The 19774-nt window shown below is 41.5% G+C and overlaps 1 protein-coding gene across 1 annotated transcript in view; it reads right to left on the bottom strand.

Moving 5' to 3' along the window:
• The window catches only part of celsr1a (cadherin EGF LAG seven-pass G-type receptor 1a), an 86604-nt gene that overhangs the window by 32268 nt on the left and 34562 nt on the right, over positions 1-19774 (bottom strand). The window contains exons 2-7 of the mRNA XM_008401160.2: positions 15092-15447; positions 14721-15009; positions 11832-12054; positions 9297-9412; positions 8296-8384; positions 85-165 (exon numbers count right to left, since the gene is read on the bottom strand). Of these exons, the coding sequence (XP_008399382.2) occupies positions 85-165; positions 8296-8384; positions 9297-9412; positions 11832-12054; positions 14721-15009; positions 15092-15447 (1154 nt within the window). The remainder of the gene's footprint in view (positions 1-84; positions 166-8295; positions 8385-9296; positions 9413-11831; positions 12055-14720; positions 15010-15091; positions 15448-19774) is intronic.

The following is a 19774-nucleotide window of genomic DNA, read 5'->3' as shown; positions in this document are numbered from 1 at the left end:
CAATTAGAGGCAGAAATCAGATCACTAAATCAGACCACAGGCGGGAAAGAAGCACCAGTAACTAGGCTAGAGGTCAGAGGTTACCTCTTTATGAATGAACTCCAGCCAGGCAGTATAAAGCGGGATATGCAGACCCCCTCTGGAGTCCGCCAGACCCCACCCTTCCTGGGAGAGAGACACCATAAGAGAGAGAGAGACCATATTAGACCTGCAGCCCAGAACCGAGCAACATACAGAGCCTGGCAAGATGCCAGAGTATCCTCCATAACAGCCACAAGCGGCAGCATCTTTTCTGTGAAAGGCCAACACAAGGCAGCACCACAAATGTAAAATGGAAGGTAGCGCATTCGTTTCCATCCCTCCTAAGAGACTATTTGATACACTGTAGGGCTGTAACGACTCATCATAAGATTCAAGGACCTTGATTTTTTTAATTCCTCAAGGTAAATCGTCTGCCTTGAGGCTTTGTTAAATTATGTTTTACTACTTAGCGCACTCTGTTCTGGCCGTACGATTATTTCTGTTGCGCAGCGCTCTCATTAATTCCGCCAATGAGATGCTGACGAATGCTAAGTGCTATTCACGGCTACGGAGGGAGCAGGCGAGGGACAGAAAGAAGAGCCGTCAAAAAATGTCCATGGGTCACTTTAAACTAAATAGAATAGATAACTCAGCTAAGTGTGTGTGCTGCAAAACGGAACTGGCATTTGACAACGGCACATCCTCGATGCTCCGTCCTCAAACACCTCAAGGTGAAACATCCACTAGATGCATCAAACTCTTTTGCAGCTGCTAGCAGGTGACATTTTTGTTCCCTTTGCAAAAGACTAACTTTATCTGTAGTTGTTGATGCAGAATGTACAAGGATATCTCCTTGTACAAATTGTGAGTCCGGTGACAATTTGGCTAACACTCCATGTAGTTGGTAATCAAGAAAGTGAAATCTGAAGTCAATTTTTACTTGATTTTGTTAGGGGTGTCAGTGAAACATTGCACATCACAGTTTTACATGTTTAATTAATTCTGAAAACCTTGTATTCCCATTGCTTCCACAGCATCCACAGCCAATCATAAAATTCTAAATACCAACATTGATGTTTGTGGTTGTAAGAAAACAAGTGATAGGAATGCTCTTGCAAGCGTTGCAAGAACAGGAGGACTGAAGGTGACCTCATGTACAGGAAAAACAAAACAAGTCTGCAAAAAAATGTCAAAAAGGTATTCATAACCTTGGGTGTTGCTGTGTTTTGTGCTTATCGGTGTCAACAGGAATTGTAAACTACCCCAGGTGTCCGCAGTTAGCCAAGAATACCACCAAACCCAGGCACAACATCGTTTTCCTCTTTCTTTGCCACTTGAAAAACAAGTCTCCCACCGCCTCGTACAATAGGCTACAACTCATGCACTGCCAACTTCAGACAAATGTGTCCCTAGCAGATCCATATCACACTGTGTAGCACTGAGCTGTGTGCAAAAAGGAGGTAAAACATACAGCAGGAAAAACGGGAAGGACGTTTCAGGTGTGACAGCCCCAACATCAGGTACATGACACAAAACAAAACCTGAGGTTTTTTTTTCCCAGCTAGCTGACATTCTGATGGCTGAACAAAACAACCAAGCATCGCTTCTTTTGTTAGAGGGTTTACTCTGTTTAAACAGAGAGAAAGAGTGTTTCATGTGCTGGAAAGCTGGAGTCCGGTCACAAGTAGTTTCTGTTTATGTAGCGATAACCTCAGCTGTCTGAGGTGTGTGGAAACATTCGTCAAGAACAACACACACACAAAAAAATAAAAAAAACAACATGGCCTCTTCCTTTGAAAACACACCCTGCTTGGGAATTTAGAGTTTGGGGTTTCACCTCAGAAAAAAATGAGCACTTAACCTTTAATGAGGGGCACTTTGCAGAGAAAACACATCACAGACATCGCTCGTGTCTGTGCGAAATGCAGCAGCCCCTGTTCTCACACACACACACACAGTTTAAGAATGAGGACTGCATCTGCCTCTTTAGCAAATGATGATCACCTAGTAAAGCACTGGTGATGAACCTTTAACTGAACAGAGGCATAAAATGTAAAAAGCTAAACTTTACGGTCCAAATGATCATGAAACATGGTTCTCAAACTGGGACATTTTCCAACTACTTTTAGGCCAGTTAAAACATTGTCAACTTACAGAAATGCAGTTACAACTTCAACCTCATAGGGGGCGATAACACGCTGGTTTGTGTGCCGTCTACTCAGAGAAGAAGAGAATCATTTAGAACAAAGTAGATTTTCTCTGCGGCGTTTGTTGCCCTTGTGGTTCCTGAGAAATAAAGGACTCAAATGTGAAAATGTTTTCCAATGAATGTGAAATGTCTTGGGTCTCACACCTATAAAAGTAAAAAAAGAAAATTACAAAAATCATGATCTTGGGTTGAGTTTTTGGGTGTGTTTCTGTGTTTCCAGTTTTTGATCAATTCTATATTGTTTATTTTAGTATTAGTTCATCCCCTAAGCCCCTTCTGAATGGGCGGGGCTTTAACCAGTTCTGCCGCAGTCCGCCCTGGCAAGATTTGTTTTCCTGAGCGCTTTCTCTCAGTTTTATCACTTTGTTGGTGGCACAAACAGGGCCGAGCCATTTGACTAACAGCAGACCACATACACGGATTGGGTTAGGCTTTAATCTCAAACTTGACACTTTAAGTTGTTTGTATTAAACTTGATTTGTTCTCTACGGTCTTAAGTAAACTATTATATTTTCCGTCTTTATTCTCCCAATAAACAATCACGTTGCTAGATATAATACTGTTAGAAATACAACACTGCAAAAAACCTCAAGTATTATTGGTCTAACTAGTAGTGTAAGTATCTTTGTACACTTTAAATAACACAAAACTGACTTACAAGTAAATCTAAAACAAGATATAGGAACTTCTTTTAGGTCAATATTTCCTCAAGATTGATGAAAATCTTGAAGATAATCTGCTAGTTCAACTGGCAGATTATTTCACTTCTAACATGGGGAAAATGTCTCGCTGTGAATGAAATAATAAGCGCATACATCTTGCTGAAAAGTTACTTTTAAGTTAGTTTTGTCTTATTTCAACTGCACTAATATTTGCACTATAACGAGACCAAAACTACTTTGTAAGATTTTGTGGTTTTTGCAGATGTATAAGCAGATTTACTGAAGCAATCACCATATTTTAGGCACAGGTCAGCTATGCGAGATTTTTGAGGCTAACCACTGGGAACTGTTCTTCTCGTTTCTCCATTTTGAGGTTAAAAACCACACACAGTGACAATGGATAAAACCTGTTTTTTTATGTCTTGCCAGTACTTGGAAACCTCAGCATTCAATAGGTGGTCCAAGGTTTGTTTTAAGGTTTAATAGCACAGTTTGATTTAGAGCTACCCAGTAAACCCCGACACATCAACAAAACAGAAGAAGATTATTTTACAAAGAGCGCCACTCTATTTATAATAAGTCTCACTGTTGAGATCAACAGAACTAGCTCTGAGTGGCTCTGATTTAACAGCAGCAGAAGACCTTCGGTGAATGACGGCCTTAAAAAGACAGCTGGGCGGCTTCAGTTTCTCTCTCCACAGGCAAGAGCCGTATGCAAAAATAGCACGTCGCACCACGCTGAGAAACAATTTACACGTATGTCCTGATGAGGAAACTCCTGCCACGTAAACCGCACTTATTAGAGAGAGAGAGAGAGAGAAGAGAGATAGAGGACCCGCCGGAGTAGAAGTGGTAAAAGCCAGCTCAGCCTGTCTAGGAATGCCGCTTACAACACATCTCAGGTGGAAATATCACAGGCAATGTTTTTCCTAATGAGAAATGATTAACATGTTTTAAAAAAATTCAGGCCTGAAAAGAAACAAATGGAAAATGCTGCAGGCAGGCAGACAAGCGTGATGTACCTTCAGCTGTGTTTAGAAAAGCGCAGAAAGATTACACAAATGGTAATATGAAGTTATCGAGGTTTTTATGCTTTATTGTGTTTGAAGACAGAAACATATAAGTTATGCTTATTTTTGCAGGACTATATGTTGAAATAGGAACACAACAATTACCAAACAGTCAGGGTTCTGATTAGTAAAATGCAGGTAAAAAAAAAAAATCTTTAAAAAACTGGTTCTACCTTCTGGTCATTTAGAAGTGAGTGCAAATGTGGCAACAGTTTTTTTTTTTTCTTTTTTAGCTTTCCCACCAGCGCCTTGTCAGTCTAAACAAAACAAAAAACAAGTCTCCCACAGTGACTCCTTAGGGTTTTCTTATTTGTTTTTTTCCTCAATGTTTGACAGGTTCACCTTGAAGCAACGCTGCGAGAAAATGCCCAAAAAAACAAATGTTTGCCAGTCATATTCTGCCAGGGGATTTATGAAACATGAACTCCCTGTACAATCAGTTCCCACGCTGCCGAGAGACGGATGTCAGTGCACTGTAATTTCATAACCAGGCTTTACTTACGTCCTGCAGCCTTTACGTGAAAAACACAATTTGCTACCTAAAAGTTGCGACGAATTTGAAGTTTTTACTTGCAAAATGGAGTAGTGAACGTCTGATCAAATGAATTTGTTTTTGCCTCGAGGTCAGTGGAAACATCCACGCAAAGTGGACGTTACAACACATCTGACATCCTGCCCAGTGGGCTTCTGAATTACATCATTTCCTGCATTGAGAACGACCACTACCTGCAGAGAGCAACCTCTTCTCCTGCGGCTTCAAGGAAACCCCTTCGGCGCTCTTCATCTGCGCTTCGTGCGTCTCTGCTTCCTGTTTGGATTTGCTCTGTTGACACACTCAACTATCCTTGAGATGTTATTTTGTGGAATTTGAAAAATGTCTCCCTCCTTCCGTTCTCTATTGTGCTCCTCTAATATTTTTCACTGCCACACAAACATATAACTTTCCAACCGACCAAGTAGATCAAAAGAACAATGAGAAGGGCAGGACGGTCACTATGGTAACCTCAGTGTTAACTTTGAACTGCGTTTTTTTTTGTTTTTTTTACCAGGGGAGCCTCATACGGATAAAAAGAGCAACTGAGACTTTGAAAAAGACACTTTTGTAAAAGTGAAATTCTGCCCAGGCCTAATCATCTGGCACAGTGTGTGTGCGTGTGAGCATGTGTGTATGTGCGGTTTTTAAGACTATTAATAAATGACGGTTCATGTTTGGTAAAGTAAAGTGAGTAAAGCTGCGGCAGATTGTAAGGATGTAAAGGTTTCCCTAAAACTAACCATGAATAAACGGAGAATAATGAAATTAAGTACTTATCGAATGCAGAGGCAGCCACTTATTAACATTTCTACAATTTGTTAATGGATTTTATCAATACATTCTGGCACCACCAGCCCTCGAGAGCGTTCACGATGTTGCTCCGGTCCAAAATAAAATTGGCTTCGACGCTCCTGCTGCAAGAATTTAGCATGAAGCAGGATGACATCATATCATCTTAAGTTTTGTCACTCTGGGCTATGTAAGCAATGCTACCTTCAGATAAATGTCTGTATGAGTGAGTAGCAAGCGTGGAATTCATTCATGTCCAACATTCACATGTCAACAGGCCTAATCTATTGTGAGAATGTCCCTGCTTTCTGCCAGATACATTTTCACTAATCTCCCCCCCGGCGGCCGGATTAAATTACCATGAGTCAATTCTGACTTCTGATCGTTCAGCTGACAAAGAAAATCTGACCCCCGTGTCAGCGCCACATCCAGCCTTGGGCTGGTTTAACGGAATTTGGCACCGGGTCTACAAATCACTGGTGGTACACACCCACCCACCGCTTCACCGGCTCGTAACACCACGACACCGGCGTAAAACAAAAAAAAAAAAGTGTGTTTCCGTGTGTGCACGTCCTGCGTCTGCACGTCAGTGTGGAAAAAAAACTGAAGCCTACAGGATCAGCGGAGCTAAATAAATGAGAAAAAGCAAAGTAAACAGAACTGGATTGAAGCAACAATCAATCTCTCGTTTCCAAGGGCGACGCGCTAGCAAACTCTCAACGCCGCAAAGGGCAAACAAAACAGAAGATTTCAGAGCCAACAGACTGTATCCTGCAAATCATCTCTGCAGGAGCACTACTGCAAGTTTAGACAACAGACTCTACCTGTTCTGTGGCATCTGCACACTCTGCAGAAGCTCATGAGAAGGACAAACGCACCTCGAAAAGGATCTACAGATGTGACCCTGCAGCTAACGTCGTGATGTACAGCAACCCGCTTCATCAGCTTTGATGAATTCTTCTCTGTCAGGACAGCGTAGTACAGACCGGACAAGAGAAAAGAGGTGAACAGCCTGTGAAACGTGATAGTGCTACGACAAGAACACGAGTCATCCCTTTAATAGGTTGCTAGCCATGGGTGTCACTGAAACACAATGGTGTACCTGATAGGGGTTTCCCAACAAGTTTGAAAAGTGCAGGGACGCCAATGAGATGTCACGCAAAAGCATAACTCGTCCTTGAATTTTTTCCCCCCACATTTTGTCAAATCTAAGCGGGGATCTTGAGTTGCAGGTCAACAAAATCAAGGTGAAGGTGGGAGAAATTGTTCAAAACGTGTTTTATAAATGCAAACTGTGTGATGCATTTATATCCAGCAGCACCTCGGAAGAAACCGGTTAGCTTCTGCAGAAAGAAAAACAAAATAAAACTTTTATTCTCAGGCTTGAGAATTGAGCTTGGTTCCACCTGATTTATGTTCTCACGAAGTACAGAGTGACATTATGCATAGTGCTGCTGTGGCACTCGCCACTTGATTTTGAGTTTTTCTCAAAACTGATTTGAAAATATCTGAACTCATCTCACTTGAGCCGTTTCTTTCATTTTTAAACATGCGTCACAGATCCAGTAAACAGCCCCTTTATTTTTATTATGATGCTAATGCTAACTGCTAATGCTATCTAGGTTTTTAGTAGCGACCTATTAGCAGCTGATTTAATCTTATTATTTGGAATCTGTCTTTTGTGCTTCCTTTTAATTTAATTTGGCCAATTTATATTGTGCAAGGTAAAAGAAGGTTGACTAAATAAATAAAAAAAAACATCTAGTCAGCGCTACTAGGAATGGTTGGAGTTTGAGCCATTTTGTCACAGGTTTAGGAGTCTAGATGTGAATAGCTGGTAGAGGCAAATGCACAAAGTACTGAGTCAGGGGGAGCTGAAAGTAAATGTTCACCACACTTCGTCAGGCCTGTAGCTCCTCTTCAGAAACATAATGAAACGACAGAAATTACAATTGTAAAGTATTTTTAAGCCATGAATGTTTGAGGAGCCTGTGTCAAATTCTGTGTCATAGAATTTGACACGGGCTGCTGATGTGTCATTTAATTGACCTAGTAGAAAAGCTTCTATCTTTGGAGTCGGGGTCAAATGTGAAAAAGTTCAAGAAGTATCGACACATTAGCGAGGCCTTGCAAAACAACTAATCGCATCTATTTCTAGAGCTACGTGGGATAGAATGCACTGGGGTTGTCTAGCACTGGGGTTGTCTAAAATGGTCATAATTGAAAAGTCTTGTTCCGACAACTGTAGAGCAAACAGCCAGGCGACACACAATAGCTTGTGTCCTCTTCAAAGGTGACACTTATCTTATCGCCCTTCACGGTTTAACGTTTAATGCCTGTGGGTTGTGGAAGTTTGCTGTAAACAAATATCATCTAAACCTGAATAGTATAATACCAAAGGACATACGAGACAGCTTGCAGAATGATCACAGCCTATTTTCTGATCAAGAAGCAAGAAGACCATCGTGGGAACATCTTAAAACCCAACTTCCAAACTCTGAATGCACCTATCCAGATGCCCTGTGATTATGTCTGTGACAATGATCCGCCGGTACTACATGAAGTCGAGCAGATCTCAACTCGAGCACAATTAGTGAGCGTTTGACCTTTGAAGCCCAGGGCTCCGGGGCCTCCTGCGCTGGCATCCACAGCGGGAGTTTGAGGCGGAGATGTCACAAATCAAACTTGCTCCGTTAAGATTATCTCTGCAGTCAAGGTCAGCTGCTTCGGTAGCTTCAAAGAGAGCCCCCTTTTCACACACTCCGCTCCCACACTCGCTAATTTACAGCGCAGTTCCTCTCAGCGGTATGGGCCGAGCTCTTCGGAAAGATCCAACTCCGTTACTTCTATATTCCTTATTTTGTAGAATGTTAGTGTTGCTAACAATACCTAGTTAGGATGTGATTGAAGGGCTTCAAAGGACGTCTTAATCGACCCATTCAAACTTAAAGAGGAAGGAGGGGAAGAGGAGAAGGAAACTGAGGAGGAGCAGCTGATAACATTCTTTACCTTGTTGTAGTAATGGAGCTGGACAGAGTGCCATTGACCGTCGCTGACTCCACCGGGGATGTAGGGAGACACCGTGGTTTTTGTTTCACCTGGGTGATCAATGAAGAACAAAATAAAAAGATGATTCATAAACCTTAATGTGCTTTTCTACTCCCCAGAACCAAGAGGTGATTCTTTACACCTAACTTTGGTAGGTAGGGCTGGGTGTACTCCTGGCTTTACCCTGAATCTTTGAGTCGAGATGAGAGAGTTTAAGACTAAAAGAGCTTAGCCTCATAAATAGTTCTTATTTTCTCCCAGCATTAACAATTAATTTGGACACAAGACTCATCATGCAACACAAGAAAGACAAAAGTCCAGGGAGGGTGTACTTTTGTTTGCCAAGGGCAGAAGCAACTTGCACACGACAATCAATCCAGCTACAAATTAGCAAACACCACGGAAACGCAATGTATCTGCATGTTTTTGTATGTATGACTAAACAGGGATGATCTCGTGACCTAAAGAAATCGACAATCTACCTTGATATTCCTCTGTCTTAAAGGAGACATGTAATTCTGATGATTCATGCGTCTAGCGTTTAGTCGTTTTATGGTTCTGAAGTAAGGCACAAGGACTTGGCCCGTCTCCCAAACCGGCTCCAACCCAAGATAATCATACTAGACTGGATTCCTCCTCCGTACGGTGCCATGGGAAAGCGGCCCGAAAGGGAAAACAACAGTTGCCGGTACAAAGTCAGCGTGTTTGATCTGCAGTTCCAACAGTTACCGACATTAACAATGACTCTGGGCGTATGTCTGACTGCACTTCAATGAGAGCTTGGCTTCAACGCATCCACTCTGTCAAAGCTGTAAACGTTAATCAAAAGCAAGCACACAATGCTAGTATTTATTTATGAGAGTCCGTTTAGATTATGAGCATTCATACATGAGTTAATGTGGCAGAAAAACACATAAACAGTTCGGAAGATACGCAGTAAAAAAAAAAAAAAAAAACCTGACCTCCAGAGAAGGTAAGATGAATCTGTTCGTCAATGATCTCCAGGGCGATGAAGTCATGCTTCTCATTGAACCTGCCGTTGTAGAGAAGCAGAGCATTTCTTTCTCGGGTAGCAAACCTGCAAAAAGAGCGATTCTTAGATATTTGGCAAATGTCACACCTAAAATGTTCAGAAATGCACCAACAAATCATCGGACAATGTTCCACTTGATCGGTTGGTTGTACACTCAACAGATTAGTGAATGCACTCTGCTTTAGAGCTGAACTAGGGCATGCTTACAACAACAGTTTTTGGTGTGGAAGTTGCTACTGTGGGAAGAAGTCTCAAGGTTAACCACTTTCAGTATCTGCTGGGTGTTTTAGATACGTTGTCAGAGGAAGCACAAAAGTTGTGAGGGGCAGTTTCAAAGGACGTTACATTTTCTGTTGAGGCATCCTGGTCATTTCTTCATTTGCCATTTTGCATTTCTGCAAATTCGGGTATAAAATTGTGCCATCTGCTTGAAGGGGGAAGTTGGCTTTGGAAATGTCTGCAAGCTTTTGGAAAATTATTTTTATCTTAGGGACTACAGAATGCTGTTGATAATAATGATAAAAATGGGCTACTTTCTACCATAAAGTTAAAAGGACGATGTCTAATATCTATTTTATGTTTTTATAAGTAGCAACAAAAAATTACTGCTCAGTCTCACAGATGGGTTTATACCTAGGACTGCAAAGGGCCAACCATTTCCAATACATTACCATGAACTTTAATTTGACCAAAGAAATTTTGGAAGTATATATATCGAATTGGAAACTTTTTATTAAGCGCTCACCTTCAGTATCTGAAATCAGAACCAGTATTGATGCAAAACAAAGACACTTTTGATTGGTGTGTCTGGACTGGTGACCTGACTGAATTTTTGCTTTGTCTCCAAACTTAAGTTTCCTGTATAACTATCGATACCATTTCCAAGTCAAACAGACTGGGGCTGTGAGACTAAAGACCTTAAAGACCTTAAAGATGGCTTTACGATAAAAAAAAAAAAGAGCTCCTGAGAAAAATTTACTCTTGCCAAGGAAAGTATTCAAAGGATTTGTTGCTCAGTGATGAAACCATTTCCGTGCCTTAAAAGATTCACGAGTTGTACCATCCGGGCACTCGTGTGTTTTAGGCGAGTACAGAGTTCAGAGGCGAAGCTGAGGTTTGGAGTGGAAGGTGAGGGCAGCGGAGTCAGACAACAGATGCCAGCGAGTCCAGGAGGGCAGGAAGTCAGGATGGCTGTAGCCAAGCACTGATAAGGAAAAACATCACACAGCCTTTCCTGTTTTCACCGCATTGTAAACCTTTTCTAGCCCTCACGCTGTAGATGAATTGAAAATATCGGTCTCACCTTTATTTTCAGTGGTAACAAAACGTGGGGGTTATAATTTACCTCTTCGTATTCATATTTACTGTGAGAGAATAAGAAAACTTGCGCAACCAGCTGTTGTTTGTCCTCCAGCACTTTCAGGTTTGTGGAGAGTGTGAGAAACAAACCTCATTAAGTTGCAAATTCAGATGTGGTGTGTCTCGCTACAATGGATAAGCGTGTACACGCCTGGGCCTGCCCAAGCTATACTTTAGCTCATTGAACTCTTTATGTTACCATTTACTACACAACTGCTTAGACAGGATTGCACTCTGTTGCCATTAGATGTAGAATTTTAGTGGTTAAGAAAAAGGAAGTTGTAGAGCGACACTCATAACTATGCTAACTAGCATATCAAGCTATTTATCAAATAAAAAGCTCTAAATCGACTTTACATGTTGAAGATTCTAGATAAATACTGCTTTTTATAGCATCTTTCTATCTTTATATGGAGTTTTACATATTTCAGTTGAAGAAACAAACTAGTTAGGCAGTTTGTGGCTACCAAGATAATGTTAGCTTATTGAACTACAGTTAGTAGCCCAAGCTACACTCATTAGCTGTTTCTGGAGCTGAGGAATAGCTTTGATAACACAATTTTTTAAAAGAATCTGCATTTAGTTATGTAGACAATGTTAAACTGTTGAACTAGAACTGCCATTAGGTTATTTGTTGCCATCAGAATTCAAGTCAGAAATGATTAAATTTAACCATAAACTGTAACAGGTGGAGTTACAGCAGGCCATGCTTTTCTAATCAAACATGAAGACAGGCTTCTTCATTTCTTTCACTGAAAATATTCCATGTTTAGTTTGTTTGTTTGTTGTTGAGGATGTAAAAGTAAAAAATAATACATAAATACACTAAAATTAGTTTTTTTTTTTTTTTTTAAATATTAGTTGTGTAGCTCATGTGTATTTTAAGCCCCAAGTGGCAAACAGTTTGGATACCACTGAACTTGAGCTTCAGAAATAAACTTTAGTTGCCCTTTTTAATGCACCTTGCAATTTTGCATATTTTCCAATTAAGTTGCACACAGGAAAATGGTTATTCCTTAGAAACTTAACCTGAAAAACTGCTCGTCAAAGAAAGAGAAAATGACTTATTATCATCATGTAACGACATAGTGAAAAAGGTACATACATGAAGGAAACGGTGAAGTGGAACCTTTGTCGGAGACCCCTGAATGTTACGAACGACTGGCCGGGGAAGCTGCGGGTGGTCATTTCACAGTAAGGCTTCTCGAACTCCCCTGGCGGACACTCGCACATGAAACCTCCAGCAAGCCGGTTGACGCATTTCCCACCGTTCTTACATACACCGGGAACACAGCGGCCCGAAGACGCATTCACCTCACAATGCTCGCCTAAAAGGAAAAAAAGCAGGTTTGGTTAGGCAGCGTTTATAAATCGCTTCTGTGAGCTCTTTTGAGATAACGTGCAGTGCAATGGCAGATGATTAATGACCATGTTGTCTTATTAGATTATCGTTAGTTTAGCCTTTCTCTGAAGCATTCTGTGCACCCTTGACTTAAATCCAGACTAGTGTAATCGGTCTGGAATTCAATTCTTTAAAAAAAAAAGTCTTTGATTGAGAGAAGCTTATGTAGCCGCTGCAGCGCCTTGCAAAAGTATGAGTTGCATGCTGCTTGAACATTTTTATGTTTTACGATGGTAGAATTAGAAACTTCTGAGTACTTTATTGGGAGGTTTTGTTATAGACCAACACAAAGGAGTTTGTCATTGAGTAGTTGAAGGAAAATGATGAAGAACTTTCAAATTTTTTACTTTTGTTTTTAGTCATTTCAATCAAAAAAAGTGTGGTAGTAAGTGTATTCCATCCCCTTTTGGGGCTAACTTGTGTATAATTTAATCTTAATATAAATTCAGGTGTTCTGCAAAGTTTGCGAAAAAAGAAAAAATACAGTCAGACAGATCAGGGAAAAAGTTATGGGGCAATTCAAAGCAAAGTTTAGTTATTAAACAATATCACTGCAAAAACACAAAATGTTAAGTGAAATAATCTGCCAGTGGAACTAGAGCTTCCTTTTTTAAATCAATATTAATGAATTATTGACCTAAAATAACTTCCTACATTCTGTTGAAAAGTTATTTCTAAGTTTGTTTTAGCTTATTTCAAGTGTACTGAGATATTTGCAGTAGAATCTGTTCAAATAAAATACTTGGTAACCTTTTGTGTTTTTGAAGTGCTTCTTTTTAACTCGTCTGTAAAAATGTTGTTTGCACCCTGGCATGACTCACTTCCCAGCTAAACAGATTGATTCAAGAGTGGGAATGATCAAATCTGTTATAAGAGATTTCCTAACTTTCAGTCCTATCATGGGAAATTCCTCTTTAATGAACACACCAAGGTAGCATAGTTCAAAATCGGCAAACTGAGCCCAGCTTCCTGGTCCTATTAATTTAAATTCCTGATAGAAATATCCTCTGCTATATGTCTCCTGTGCGGTGCGTCCACCTGCCATCATCCAGACATGATCTCCCCACCCCAGGCGCATACAGACCCCATCACATCACAGCTTGGAACCAGCTAATGGCCCTTCTATCCTCAACATAATCCTTTTTTCCGAAAGGGGGGAATTATAAGGATCCGTTTCCCCGTAATGTAGGAAACCCAAGGAGAACAAATCAACTCCTGCCCCTGCTGTCATCAGGCCCATAATGGGCCCTGATGGCCCCGACTATCCAGAGTTGAACTGTGACCTTCAAAGAGGGGACACCGAGATGTAGGAAAGGGAAATATGGAGGCTGAGTGGACAAGATGACATGGGAGAGGCAGGCGAAAAAGCCCTGTGAATGACAAAGGCAGGTATAATCAGGTAATTGCATCAGATATGAGGAAGAGAAAGAAGAGGGAGAGGCAGAGCGTTGGAAGAGATGGACGAAGATGAGGCATGAGGACTATCGGAGGCCGCCACAGCTCTATTAGGGGGAGACAGCGGCGCGGAGAGGACCAAGTATCGAATGTACGAGAGGGAAGTAGAGCAGGAAGATCACTGACACCAGGAAATATTTCACTAAGTGTTTCTAGTGGGAAGAATGGACCCGTCCGAGCCTTCCCCAACTTCTGCCACATGAACTCTGGGTTGAGTCAGAATCAATCCCAGCAACCAGATGAATACCGGTTGGGATTCTTTTTATCACACCAGCCTTTAGCTTAAATATAACAAACAATAAAGTTCTCTTAGTGTGATCATTATATGCAAACAGCAAATTTTAACCAAGTCCAGTTTCTGAATTTCTTCTAAAAAGCTATCCTAAAAGCCAATTGTGCACTGTTTGTGTTTACATGTAGAAAAATTAGACACAACAATAAGCACAAATTAACAATAATATTTAATCTGCTGCTAAGTTATGCAGATGCTCTATCTGTGCCACAAAAGATTCATCCACCTCATTATGCCAAATGTTTAGAGTAACTCCAACTGATGGCAGTCTGACCTGCTTTCTGATTAATTAAACTAATAATTATTTGATCCCCCCCTAAGTGCAATACGCATTTGATGTAATACATTACAAACTAAAACCAGAAAATTTTATCTGTGGAAATCTCAAATTATGAGTCAAAAATAATGTTTTAAACCTTTATGGGAATTTATCAGAAAATAATTCCTTTCTTTTCATTTAACTACTGACTGCTTTGACTTGTCATTAGTGTCAAATAAGAAGAAAAGGGTTTAAAAATCCGTCACTACCAAACTTGTATGTCAGGGTTAAAGTAGTTTTGGTCCTTCGGCTAAACGTTATTTGATACAAGATCTTAGCATTCCACACACCTTTTGACAGTGATAAATCTTCAGTATTGGAAGTGTGCAGGTGGCTATGCATTCAGGATTACAAAACATTGTTTTTCTTTTCTGCAGTGGGGTCAAATACGTTTCAACATTTGCTCCAAAAACTTGTCAGAGCAGTTTGGCTGTTCTGCTGTACACATGTAAACCACTGTCAGGAGAGAAATTAACTGGATTAGCGGACGATTACACCAAGTTGGTAAATCCGAATCATCGATTACCTGTGAAGTCTTCCAGGCACTCGCAGGTGTACCCGCCCTCTCGGCTGCGGCACCTTCCGTTGTTCTTGCACGGCCCCGAGTAGCAAAGGTCAATCTCAGTTTCGCAGTATTCCCCGGTGAAGCCCACCGGGCAGCGGCACCGGAGCCCATTGATGGGATGGATGGGACGGAAAAGAACCGTGTTGGAGGCGATGAACGGCGGCGAGCTGTCGAACTTCAGCACCGAGACGCACTTCATGTAGTTCTCGCAGGGCTCCCGCAGACAGATGTTGTCATCAAACGGCAACACCTAGAGAGAGGACATCATTGGAGTTACGTCGACATCATGCACCTCTTTTCTGTTTCGCACCCAGCTTTCACTTGTGGGCTACCTCCTGAGAGGAAATCAGCCTCAGCAGCGTCCTGTTCAGGTAGATCTGCTCCTGGAGGTCCTCAGAGGGGAAGAACAACCCTTTACCGGGCGTGCCTCCGGGCTGGAGCGCCGAAAAGGTGACGTTCAGGATGGAGCCCTGCACGTCGGTGTCGTTCTGGATGTTGAACACGAACACGGCTTCCCGCTTGGTGGACAGAACAGCCGCCACTCCTTCCAGGAAGAGGCTGAGGAGGGGAGACAGGAAGCGCTCCTGCGACATGTTCTCCAGGCGCACTGTGATGCTGTTGGTCAGCATGTCGTCGGTGATGATGGTGACGCGCAGCGTACACGTGGCTTTGACTGTATGGAGGCCATCTGGAAGAAACGGACATTGGGCGAGTTAGTGGCAAGACTTTAACTTTTCAGATAAAGGAGCATATCTAACAATCCTATGATAGTTAGATATCGGAGGATATCTCATCATTCTGTTAAGGTTTTTTGTGCATATATGGAGGATGCTGTGAAACAGAGTTGACCCTCCCTCAACTGTTACCACACTCAAACATTTTACCTACAGTAAGAACAACTTTTGCTTTTATGTCACAGATAAACAGATTCAGATCAAGTTCCATCCATCCACTGTCTATACCTGTTTGTCCTGACATGGTCGCGGGGTCATTGGGCGAGAGGTGGGGGTATAACCTGGACACGTCACCAATTCATCGCAGCTGGATCAAGTTATTCAATTTAATTATAGAGTAATACTTTCTCTAGCATTTGTTTTGTTTTCACGTTAGCCTAAAAGATTCATCCCCCGTGGGGAAAAACAACAGTCTCAACAGTCACTTTTTAAGTGTGATGAAGTTATGAGTCACCGCCAGCAGACATTCTAAAAACAGAGATCATAAACAAATCTGCTCCTGTAGCTGTAACAACAAAAGCTTTAGTGTGTGGGTTGTGAAGCGCTTCTTGTGTTGAGAAGAGTTATTGACATCAAATACTGGCAAAATCCAGCTATATATATATAATTTGTTCTGCCAAAAAAAAAAAAATCATAAGGCAGTTTTGAATATTTGCATTTGTGTCCTCAGTTAAAGTCATTGCAGCTGTTAAGTTGTGGGTTTCTATATTTTTGCTGCCATGATGCTCAATTGTTGATGGGTTCTGTCTGGTTCCATGCATGACAAGTTTGGTTTATGGGTTAAAATCCCCCCCAACGTTCCCAGTTTAATAGATAAAAACAATTATGTGCTGCTTGTTTTGAAATCCGATGAGCTCCGTTGGCCAACGTATGAGCCAAGAATAATAAACAGAGGGAATAAATATTTTTATTGGCCCCTGGCAGCTCAGCAGAGTATTAATATGCAAATACTGCTTTGATAGGAAAACGCAGAAATGTGTCAGTCAGGTCCTTCAAAATCAAAAATGTATTTTGAAATTTGTTCTCTTGACTCCATATGATGTTGAAGCTGCATTTTTATTTTAATAAACATAAAACTCTATATTATAAAATTTTGGAAAATTGCTGTTTGTAAATAGGCGGGTCATTGTTTGCCCTTCTGAAATGTTTATGGAGCTAAACAAGACTTGTCTAATGACTTGTCCAAGAAAAACAAATCAATTATTGACAAGACCAAGTGAGTTAAAAACTCTTCTATTTTTTCCACACAATATATGTTTAACGTGTAGAAAAGAAAAATGAAGATCAATTAACACAGTTCAGAATTAGCGTAAAGAAGGATTGAGAAAAATCTGTTGACAGGACATTATTAGTCATGCAATCCACATTTGTGGCTCACAAAGATGTAAACTGTTAAAGTAAAGTCAGAATCAGTCTTACGGTTTGTCACCGACAACATGAGGGGAACCCAGTAGATGTGAGGAAAAACCTTTTCCTCATCAAGAGAAACAAAAATGTAACTTTCACCTACAGCTAATAATTTGCGGGAAAAACTTTTATATTGCCCTCCAAGTTACTTGAGCTACTATTTGATTTGATCCATCACAAAAATTGCAGACAAATTCTACTATTGCAACACATTTCCAAGTTCTGGTGCCTTTGGAGAGAGCGAGAAGGTTATACATGGGAGAGATCTCGGTCAGGGTGACATACAGCTGAGGACAGCTGGTGAGGCCAGATGAAACCCCACAGAGGGGGATCATACTGTTGAAGCTACACTGTTAAAAGGGTCCGATTGCACGGCTTTGCAGTCATATATATGTGAAATGTGTGTGTGTGTGTGGGGTGGGTTGGGTGTGTGTGTGTGTGTGTGCGTGTGTGTGTGAATGTGGTGGTGGCTGAGCTTTAAGGGTGAAAGGGTCGTGCTGATGCTCAACCACAGGTGCCCTGTCACTATTACAAATGACATCATTCCTCAAAACTACTAAAAACTCGCTGGCGGCCAGACACTCGGTCTGCAGGAGTCGAGTGTGGACAGGTCAGTCAATCAGCTCCGGCTAACAGCTAATTCATCCACAAGGACGACTCTAATCGAATAACTCACATCAGCAAATGCCAGGAGGAAAACGAGTTACTACAAATAAGTAGAGCCTTTATGACACATACTACCCCGATCACTCACCGAGACCGCAAAATTATCCAGCAGTCGTGATAGATTGAGCTGCTGTAATGTGGTGGAGTCTAGGTGCTCATTTCACACAACCTGCTAACAGACAGACTACTCTACACCTGTCTCTTCCCAAAGCATCTGGGACTGCTCCATTATCCCACTTGCCGCCAGAGATCCATCACCTGTCCCTCTTTAAGACACACTTCCTGCGTTGAGTCCATTACGCTGTATACACAGTCGTGATTAAGGAAATAACAATCCGCCCCGATGGCTTGATCTTCCACACACACATAGGGGCGCATACCTGCTCAGTGCCAAGTCAAACATTAGACCAGCATCGTCACACTGCTGTGTAACAAAGTAGGTCCTGACACAATCTGTTACCAGCGTGCAGAAATATGTGCAATCACAGAGCTCCGTACAACTGCAATTTACACTTTAATTTGTATTTATACCCTCTGCTTCCGCAGCAAAACACTGAAAACTATCTGTGTCCTTCAAATAATGCTACTAATTTTCTTCCAAAGTGGGAGGGGAGATCGGCACCATTGAGGTGCAGTGATTATAGCCCTGGGAGCAGTAATGTAAGCCACCGAGGAACTGTGGGAACGCCAGTAAATGGAAGATACATGATAAAGATGCTCTAAAGAAGGAATTCAGGAGGCAACATTTCGTCTTTCCAAAGCATCCCGACCAAGACTATTTATAGGAGCCCACCAGCTGCTAGCATCACACACGTATGGAGAGGATGGGTTGGACATTGGAAAGGGTGCGACGGGGACACATGCCAGGATAAACAGAGTCCCGTGCGCTTTAAAATGCCATCATTACATACACACCAATGTTGTGGAGCAACAGTTGCAGGAACGGGATGCTAGTAAAAAAACAATTCTGAGAACAAACTCTTGCTTGAGTTCATTTAATACGCACATCTTCTTATCTTAGCTGACAAAAACTTGGATTGTTCTTTCCTTGCAATTTTTGGCAGTCGGTATTTTCCACCAAACCAGGTGGTGCAACAATTTACAATGGCAAAACGTAACATGTTAACACAAAACCTTGTGCAGTACTACCACAAAGTGGATCATCTCTGCTGTACTCAACACACTTTGGGTGGCTTTCCATTACAACTGAGTAACAGTCCTAGAGGGTGAGGTCACCATATAGTTGGGTGGCCCCAGAGTCCGAAAAGTAGCACAACATAATCTGTATGCGACACAGACATGAAATAACGAAACAATGGACAACATGGAAGCTATGTTGAACATTTTGTTCCGTCTTTGGTTTTTTTGTCAGTCTCAGTCGCTGGCAGGTCAGATTGTAAGAGAGCCGTTCTTGTGAAGTAACCAATGACTCCACTTCCTAGCCAGTCAATAGTCTTCTGACATTTCCAGCCCAACTCTCTGCTTGGAACCCCAGTGAAGTTGGTTGAAAAAGAAAGAACTGGTATCACTTAGCTGATACTGGTTGACGACGGTGTAACCATGCATAGCGGAGTCGAGAGGCATTGAGAAGGTGTTGGACGGAGCTGCTTTGTGAACAACTTCAGCCAGATCTTGGTGCGCAGTCCAGTACTAAGAATTTGGTTTTAACTTGGCACTAAATGTTTATTTTGACCATCAGACCATCTACCTGAACTTTTTTTTTTACCATTGCAGAGACACACCAAGATCTTGGATGGTGACTTGACCGGTCACTAGCTACCAAACATCGGTTGGGCTTTATATTTTCAGTTAGAGCACCAAACTAAGCATTCCCAGATTGTCTCAACAACAACACTCTTCAGTGTGGATGCCTTTACTGTATGAAGAAAACTCAAATGTATATTTTGTCGGAATTAGTGAGGTGTTCAAGTCAAGGGAAGCTGGACGGTTAGCATGACACTGCCTCTACTACACCTAATATAAAATAGCTTATGACTCGTCATGTCATCAAGTGGAAAAGTAAATGTCCCCGTCACACTTTTTTACATATTAAAGTTCTTAAAGAGAAAAGTCAAACCTTCAAACAAAATCGTACAAAATCTTGAGAAAACGTTTTAGGAAAAACCTGAACTAAATCTCTCTGAAATGTGGTTGGACACAGAAATTCAGAAAACATGCAATGTTTTAGTGGTGTACTGATGTGGCTTC

This window comes from Poecilia reticulata, linkage group LG23, assembly GCF_000633615.1.
Source record: "Poecilia reticulata strain Guanapo linkage group LG23, Guppy_female_1.0+MT, whole genome shotgun sequence".
Taxonomy (NCBI): Eukaryota; Metazoa; Chordata; class Actinopteri; order Cyprinodontiformes; family Poeciliidae; genus Poecilia; species Poecilia reticulata.
Note: the sequence above shows the minus strand (reverse complement) of the source record. Positions and strands in the feature narration are given on the sequence as shown.